The following is a 9521-nucleotide window of genomic DNA, read 5'->3' on the forward strand; positions in this document are numbered from 1 at the left end:
CCAGTCGGCATTCAACGATGTTAGTGTCTAACTTCAACCAATCCACGAAATTGCACCACCGTACATCATTGTCTACAGTGAGCTGATATCTCACAACAGACCTGGTTTAACTCCACTGGACATTACTTCTCACTAGAACTCCAGGAAATGCCTCTTGAAGTCAGTCACTAGTCAGATAATTATTATCAGAAGGGGTTTTGTGGAGATTTTAGAAATTTCAATGGTCGAAATCATGAGTCAATTGAAGCTAGACCACGATGGAAAACCTGGAGGCACATGAAATCTCCACAAAACCCCTTCTGACAAGTTCAACATTAGGTTAAGATTTTGTCTGAATTTAGGTTACTGTTTACAGTTAATAGCAGGCCCTATATATTTAGGTTTCGTGATAACTGGTCAGTAAAATACACCTTTTCTAACAAGACCTAACTAGAAAAGAACTTGGGTATGAAGATTTTTGTTAATCATTTTTAATTATTTAACACCAAACACTAAGCTTATAAGTTGTTAGGAGTAGTTAAAACTCAAAGAGGAAATAATCATAGGATTATTTAAGACATAGTTCAAATCTAAACAGAATTGTAAATGAGAATGTTAGTCTATGAATTCAAACGATAAAGTATGTTGTCGGTGTTTGTATTCTACAAAGTCACTGAGGTTTAATAGCTATCACTGAGGAAATAATAAGTAACTTTATAAAGGTTACATAAGCTTATCAGATAGCTTGGAAAAAGAGATGACAAATATATATTACCATCACCAAAATTAACTCATTTATCAGGTAATTAGGTGTAAGCCACACTCCAAGTGCTAGGGTTAATTATACTACCAAGTTGGCTAGAAAGTAGTAAGCGGAGCGGGGTTCGGAATTGGGACCTAAAGATCAGAAGTCAAATGCTTTACCCATTGAGCGACAACTCAGAATGCAAACTGAGTCGTTAAAATTTTCTTTACAAAAGTAGATATATCAATGGAAGCTTATCAGTAAGCTTAGTAATTATATGTATCTAGTCTGATTTTATTGTTAACCGATTACCTCAAATATAGTTGTACATAGTCGGCTTTGAGCTACATGTTTTTAAATAAGGGTTAGAAATAGTGTCGTGAAATGCAAATCTAGTTACTTATATGTACTCGAAGTCGAGTCATGAATCATAATGTCTACAAACTATGGGCCAAATGAAGCTAAAATCATTTCTTGACGATTTCTTTCAGTAATTCATCTATAAGTACAGAAATAGATGAGTAAAGTAATATTATCTTATGTCTTCTTAGGAACATGACTGAAATTCCGTCTAAAAATATAACCAACAGAACACAATTTATCTCAGATAACTGAAAGATTGTTATTGATTGAAATTAGACATATGGATTATTGGTTGGTGACTTCATGGCCTAAGAGCTAATACGCTTAGTGTGAGGCATGGAGGTTTTGGGTCCGACCCCGGTGGGGCACAGAATACGTGCCGTTGAGGAGTCCCAATGCTAGGACGAAACAGTTACCGAGTGTTTCCTAGTTTTCACTGATTATCAAACTAAGATCAGTTCATGATGCAAACTATAACACATGTTCAATTGTGGAACAGTATTGAAATTTTAACATGATATTGGAAAATCTTTATAGCTCAGAAAAGGTCTATTATTCCAGGTAAAATGATAAAAGAAATATGCTGAAAATAATAGATGAAAACGAATTCGGATTCTTTTAGGAAATTCTTAAACAGTAGAAATGCATTTAAATGTAACTCGAGCAGCATTATGGTTAAGTAATAATGAGATTATAAGAACTAATCAAATAAACGAGTTTGTACGATATATAAAGTAGTCTCTTAAGTGTGCATTCAGAGCACCTGTATAAATTTTATTTGTATCAATTTAATTTCTTTTCCCTAACTGGGTTAATTTTAACCCAATTATGTTTTTCAACTGTGTAATCGGTTATTCCTATTATTAGTATAATTACTTGTAATGTACCCTTCAATACTTTGTACAAATAAATTTTCAGCATACTAAGTATTGGTTCAAACCACTATGAATATTATATTGAATGTTTTCTCTCGCATGAGAAATTTTAGGCTTGGTTTGTCAGGAAGGCCCCCAATTTTTAGTGTGTTGTATCCAGCAGTTTCAGTTATTTCGTCCATTTAATGGGTAAGTACTGAAGGTTACGATTGTAAATTTCATTTCAAATCCCAACTTTCATTAAAGTTGTACTCTCTTGTATGTGGGAGTCGAACTGTTGGATACAAATTCAGTGGTCTAGAGGTTAAGCATTCGTGAGTGGGGTAGTGGACGTGCACTACTGAGGAGTCCCAAGCCAGGACAAAACGGCCTTCCAGGTTTGCAATAGTGGTCTGATTTCAGTGGTAATTATATCTTTCTGAGATGGACTGTTCGGTGAAATTATATCTTAATATATGGCACTGAGCAAGTGGACGGAAAAATGATTGGAAGCACTGGGTAAGATGTACTCAGTGAACATAGGAAACGTGGATAAAATTAGTCAAGTTTTCTATCCAGTTTCAAACATACATCTCGACTCTATTAAATAAAGCACTAATAAACTTTTTGAAGCCTTATTATTCACTGTAACCTGAATTGTTTGTAGCTTATTGAAACCCAGAAAAGTAAAATGAATTCATTTCTCCACTTGCAAACGTTATTGTTTTTGATCTAATAAAAATTATTAGAAGAAAGAACTGTATGAAGGCTTAACGACTATTTAGTTTTTCTTTAAGCTTGCAGATTTGCAAAAGAAACTACTGCTAAGAAAACGACAAAATCCAACGTTAGGTGACCGGAGAAAGTTACGAAATCCCTAGGTTTTCAATAAACTGAGACTCGTCAACAAAGGGTATCTGAAATCTTCAGTAAACTGATGCGCCTGGTGAGACAATGAATCATAGTACTCAATGTCAAAATTAGAGACAGACTGATAGGCATATAGTAACTGGCTAGATAAAATTTAATTAGCATTAAGTAAACAAACATTACATGGGTTACCATTCAGCGATTGATATATGTAAATAAGATGGGATAGTAGATTGAAGGAAAGGTAAGTGATACGGTAGATCTATCGCAAAAGTGCAGACGTACTCGTTCTTCAGTTTTCTCCAAAGCTTGAGTTTTATACTCTAATCCCTTGTTCCATTTCTTTTTTAACTGTATAATATGTACTATTATTAGTAAGGGTTTAAATAATCCTATATTACTATTCAGGACTGAATTTCGATCAGTCTTTTCTGGCATATATACTTCCTGGGAGTATTGCCTCGATACATTTAGAGTGAAAGGAATTGAATTCTTATCTCAACGGGAATATCAACACTGATATACAGGCACATTCAAATGACTAGTGGCAAATAAAAAAACGCGCATCCTGATTTCCACTATAAGCAACAATCCGTATATCCTATAAAAGCATCAATCTCTACGTTTAGCCTTTTTTATTAACATTGGAACTACTATTATGTCAATACCTTCGCTATCCATATTGTTAGTCTCATCCCATTACGCTGTGATGTGAAATTGAGCCGATAGGTATTTTCCCCAGGTTTTACCTTGATTATGTCTGAGTTCTTTAAAAGGATAATGATCTGTTGGGGAAACTCAAAATTTAGTTGTTTTTATATTTCAAAACTAAACATTGTGGCTCTAAGGTACTTATCAAATAGTTAAAATATGAACGATCATTTTACTGGAATCCAACTTATTGATAACAAAACCTTAAAATGTTCGACATTATCCAAAAAAAATCGTTGCATTGCCAAAAGAGTAATAATATTTTATAATTTAAGTGTATACGATAACCTACAATTCACTTTTTGTCTTCCCTTGGATCATAAGTTTTTAAATCCCTCACAAATTTCTCTCGCCATTTTACTGATTTATATTTTCTTTTAAAATTGTGTCTTCGGTGCCTAATTCATTCTGTTACTGCTAATACGGTTATTATCTATACTACTCTGGGATCTTCTCTGACAATTTTATCTCGCTGTGCTAATGAAGTATGAGGACTTAAAAAAATGTATACATGTTCCAGGTTCCACGTTGCGTTTGACTGACTGAGAGTTTGTTCTGTAAGAGTACATCTATGAATCAACATCTTCATTCAAACAATTTTTTAAATACTTCATCTCAGGTTCCGTGTTAATATTAACGTATTTCAGAGGTTAACTGAATATGGATATCATATCTTATAATTTGAATGGTACACATAATGACCACTAAGTTGTATAATGCACTTGGACATTAATTTTTTGGAAACAATCGTAACATAAACGCATAATTATCCTTCACAAATTTGAATAGACACCATGAAGTAATGCAATTACATGTTATTGTACAGCTAATCAAATAATCATTTATGAACCGATATATATATGATTCGTTCTTTAGGAGTATGATCGAGTTGTACATGTATGCTCTGCTAATGAACAAATTAAGTTAAATAGGACAGAACCAAATAACCTATAGTTTCATAATAAACAGATGGTGTAACAAATCAGATGAAAATGTGGTATATCAATAAATGTAACCTAACGGAACCAAAAAAATAACAATGAAAAATATCAACATGCCAATTAAAAACTGACTATTACAGTAAAATGCAGAAGGAGCAAGTTTCAGAAAATAATGTTTCTTTTATTTAATTTTTCTGATATTACTATTATATACAATATACATAAAGTTATCTTAAGATGATGATAACTAATGAGGTTGTGGAATATGTCCATCAACATAGAAATTTCTTGTAGCCTTTGGCAAAGTGATTGTCATTCCATTTAGTTCTTTGGTCAGCATTATTTGGCAGGCTAAATGAAATAGATAATAAAACTCTTTATTTAAACGCAAGATGAAAGAGTTGCACACAAAGATATACTAACTCTATAAGATCAATTTAAATATACGCATTTAAATTCAAATAACTGTATGATTAAAATGTTAGATAGTAAAGAGGCTTGGAAACCGAGTATAATTAGCAGAACTATGCGCAACGATCTAAAACTATTGGATGAATGTCGGTCGAAGCGAAATTAAACTTGACATGTCCTTGAGATCAATAAATTTAGCCATATGTAAACTCAGTCCTTGGTCACCAACTAGAAACTAGAGCTAACCTGTAAACATTTGATAGGTTGCTAAACTGCTAACACAGCACTAATTAAAGATATCCCTGTGAATATTCATTTGCAAGTAGTGACAGCTATCATTCAATACTCAGGAGGTTGCTTTATACCTAGAATTCAGCCCGAAATCTTGTTAAGTTAATGCACTAAAATAATCCTAATTACATTTAAGGATCAATAATACACAGACTATGAGTGAAACATCGCGACCATTAGTCGCCAACACATCTGTCGCGAGACTGAAGGCAGAACTAGTAATATTTGAAATTAGTAGGATGGGATTTTATACAAGACATTTTCATAACATTTCCGCGTTATGAATGGTCAGATATATTATTTAAGTAATGTATTTAAGCACATTTCACATGGTCTTCTTAATGACACCAAATTTGAAGTGGAGAACTGAAGCACAAATCAACTATATTTTCTGGATGAATGTTTTAAAAAAGAGAATAAATGTCGTCAGGAGTTTACTTATCAGCTATTATACCTCTTTTAATAAGCAATAGGCAAACAAACGAAGCAGAACACTAATAACCCAATATTTATGTACCATGCTGTTGAATGGGAGCTAAAGTGGACTTATGGAAGCTGACTAGCATTAAATATTGATTACCAGCAATATTACTCAAGGATAAGAAGATAAACAGAATTATTATCCTCATAGGAGACCAATAGCACATTCTTTATCAGATTAGACAGGCACTCCTTTTATTCTGCACGTATGTTAAAGTAAACTAGATGATATATATCACTACTTGTACAAATAAACCTATTTGTATGATTCTACACATACAATAATTAAAGAGTAACCCCCAGTAAGGTGTCTGTTATCTGTTTATCATCGGTTATAAGATAAAAATAAAAAACCTAGAAAAAATTAGTAATAATTAGAGGGATAGGAAGTCACGTAAAAATAAGACCTGTGTTGTTGATGAAGCAGTAGGTTAGAAGAAAGCTAGCAGTGACCGAACCAAGACATGGCATCAGTAGATGAGGTCAGTAGCTGTTGGTCTGATCCATGTTGGTAAATGTAGATTACCTGGTTGAAATCTGCTTGAAGACTGGGTGATTTGGCTCAGAATCGCTCATCATGGGGCAGATGCACCCACAATTTATCTTTTTGTCGATTGGGAATTTCAGTGTTCCTTCACACAAACCCTTCAATTCTGTCTTTCCGAATTATACGCATATTGTTACGTCCTCACTATTAATGACATTACATTATCTTAATCTCTTATCATTCATGGTGCTATTTTTGTCTAGTTGTGCTAATGTAGTATGGGAACTAGGGCCGGCGCACATGTCTCAGATTTTAAGTTGGTAATGACTGACTGTCTGAAAATATTGCACTTATATTTCAAGAAAAAAGTCCAGTTACACAACATGACCTTTTTTTACAGTAAAATAAAGTCAATAACCCAATATTTTATTGATATTTACGTTGACCTGGTTGTATTGTCATGGTATTTTTCTTTAATTCGATTATTTGAACTTGGATAACTTTTATTATATTAGTACAGTAAACAGCACTTTCATATATTCCTAAAATTTTTAATGTAATTTAATAACCAAGACCAAGTTTATATAATGGAGTTTAAAGCTGGTGACACAAGGCTACTCAAAAGAAAGTGGAGCGATGCTTGGATTTGTAGTCCAGTAGTTAAGAGTTAATATTTTTAGAAATTAACTATGCTATCACTATACGTATTATTACCAGTTTTAGAACTTTCTTCCCAACAACAGCAAACATCTGATATATTGAGCTCATTGAACCAAACAAGTTTTGACACTTTCGGTTTATTTCAATAATCTTATTTACACTCGAATTTGTTTGTACCTTGAAGATAGTTGTTGGGTGAATTAAGTTTACTTAATTCTGCTAATTAGACTTCGCTTGTCTTCACAAAATATATATTGAGTTACGTGTATACAAAAAACAGAACTGATGAAGTAACCCAACATTCAGTAATGTTGTCTTTACTATATTACCGCGTGATTATTAATTATTTACATGCATTTATATACTACAAGATAACTGCTAGTGTGAAAATATCGTTAAACTTTTGATCTTGCAACAAAGTCTCTATGTACACAACAAGTATAGAAATATCTTTGATTGCCAAAATCCTAAATAGTTAAATTTGAGGCCGTAGGTTTCAAAAAATGTCACAACTTAAGTGTATTATTAGGTGGTAATAACAGTGGTCAGACGGATTTTTATTCGTGCAGACAATATAATCAGAAAGACAAATATGAAACAACCCGAACCACTATTGGGAAAAAGGATATTTACGTGTAACTTACATAACCTAGAGTTTTCTTGTAGGAAAACAGCTAAATCTAACATATCTTCCTCCCCCTCAGAAGCAGGTGGGAGCAGATCATAAAATTTTTGATCAATATAGACATGGCAAGTGGAACATGCCAGAGAACCCTCACAAGCTCCCTCTATTTCAATATTATGCCGGCGGGCCAGTACCATCAAATTATCTCCAACTTCTCCTTCAAGATGTCTGATGTTACCATTTCGATCAACAAATCGAACATTTACTCTAAAATTAAACATTAAAATACATAATATATTTAGAGTTACGTTTTGGAAGCAGGGGTGGAGTTTTCATTAAACTTTCTTATTGAGTCTATTAAACCTATAAAATGAAAAGCTTCTTACGGTTCAGAAACAAAGGTTTGAGATAACGTCTGAATGAATTCAAATGATGGAAGAACTGTACATTACGCAAAACATGGGACATTTTAATCACACTGACAGAAACTGGACGTCTGATGCAGCCAACTTTCTACAAAATCTTTTCCAATGATAGCGAAAATTGTGCTAATTTGTTGAGGCTGAAATTACTAGAAAAGTGAAATTGAAAGTTACGACACATCCATATTTATCAAAGCAAACTTAGGAAAACAGTGTAACAATGAGAATAGGCTAACGCTTAGTAAACCTATAACAAAATTGATAACCTAGTGGTTTATAAAGCGCTTCCCAGTTGCGTTAAATAAAATAAAGAACTTTCTTGTAAAAAGTAATTATAAGTAACCTTACAAAATGTGCCTTTTGTTTGTTAAAGACTGATGGGAAGAAATACAACAGATCAAATCTACATGAATAGTTTGTCAACTACATAATTATGTAAGGGCTCTACAAAACCTGGTTCCCAAACCAGAATAACTACACGAATCGGACTATGGACCAATAAAACGGTCAGAATGAATCGACAGAATAGACAAAAACGAAAATAATAAGATTTATAATACCTAAAAATGTGTGAAAAAAACATGTACAAATGTGGCTGGTTCCTGGACATTATCAGTAACTCAAACTTGATGAGAAAAGTTAGGCTTAAAAAACGGAAAACGACTTGATGGACAGGCAAAATACTTTGTCTTGTGGCTATGAAACATTATTTATCCCACTCTAGCCAATAAAAGCGATGTGATGAAGAAAAGCACATGTTTCTTACATAGTGTGTGTGTCCATGCAGCAGTCGTGGGATTTAGTTTGAGCAATTGTTATCATGTAGAGATTGCCTGTGTGAGGCCAATGACACAACTGCTATTCTATTATTAAGAACCCAATAACAATTAGATAATGGCTGAGATTAATATCTAACGACTATTGGTTCAGGATCCCAGTCTCTTACGTTAGTTGGCTAGCCCGACAGCCGAGACAGAACAACACAGGACGGATTCTATTTGTGCAGTTCCGCTTCATAAAACGACTCATATGACATTATACAATAGGTTTATGGTCACATAATCGGAAAATTAAGGAATTACAATATAGGCAATACCACGTCATACGTGGAAGGAAAATAATTGACGAGTTGGTGATTATTTAACACTAACTTCGGAAAGGCGAAGTACACACATTTGTAAGCTCAAAAAAGCTTATTTCTATGATTTCCTTGTATTATAGTTGGGATCAGTTCATCATATGATCACTAACTTCTAACTATAACTTCAGATTTTAATATCCAGCCCTATTAGGACTTTAGAAGCAGAAAAAATCGGTTCATTGAAAGATGAAAAAGGATTCCTAATCTGCTAATTATACACTTAAATGCTGCCTATGTTGCAGAACTCAGTTTATAACATACTCTTCAAAAACCGTGATAAAGTAACGCACAAATTTAGGCTATGAGCATTTATATCCTATATCCAATATCTTTACCGCAAGCATGTGTAAACGATTGATTTAATTCAGCTCTCTTCTTCTTGATTTAGTATGGCCTCAGATATTTATTAATGTCTACTGGATGCCATTATAGCATCTCGACTGCATTAACTCCATTCCTTTACGTGGTTACTTGTGGATTTGTAAATTTTGTAGTTGAGTGCGAGCGTTTTTCTCAGGGCAGAACGGTTTCCAGATACCAG

The 9521-nt window shown here is 33.5% G+C and overlaps 1 protein-coding gene across 3 annotated transcripts; it reads right to left on the bottom strand.

Moving 5' to 3' along the window:
• Positions 1-4623: 4623 nt before the first annotated feature.
• FDX2_1 (Ferredoxin-2, mitochondrial) lies at positions 4624-9291 on the bottom strand (the record flags this gene model as incomplete). 3 transcript variants are annotated; one of them, XM_012940215.3, is made up of 5 exons in its annotated part: positions 9242-9291; positions 7804-7988; positions 7726-7771; positions 7437-7684; positions 4711-4814 (listed from the first exon to the last, which is right to left on the bottom strand). In XM_012940215.3, the coding sequence occupies exons 2-5, from the start codon at positions 7883-7885 to the stop codon at positions 4711-4713; spliced, it is 480 nt and encodes a 159-aa protein (XP_012795669.2). In that variant the 5' UTR covers positions 7886-7988; positions 9242-9291. The 3 variants fall into 3 exon arrangements, with proteins under 3 accessions (XP_051065402.1, XP_012795669.2, XP_051065403.1); XM_051216787.1 differs by having other exon boundaries at positions 7726-7761; positions 7804-7832; positions 7870-9291; XM_051216788.1 differs by having other exon boundaries at positions 4624-4814; positions 7437-7988.
• Between the last annotated feature and the right edge of the window lie 230 nt (positions 9292-9521).

This window comes from Schistosoma haematobium, chromosome 6, assembly GCF_000699445.3.
Source record: "Schistosoma haematobium chromosome 6, whole genome shotgun sequence".
Classification (NCBI taxonomy): domain Eukaryota; kingdom Metazoa; phylum Platyhelminthes; class Trematoda; order Strigeidida; family Schistosomatidae; genus Schistosoma; species Schistosoma haematobium.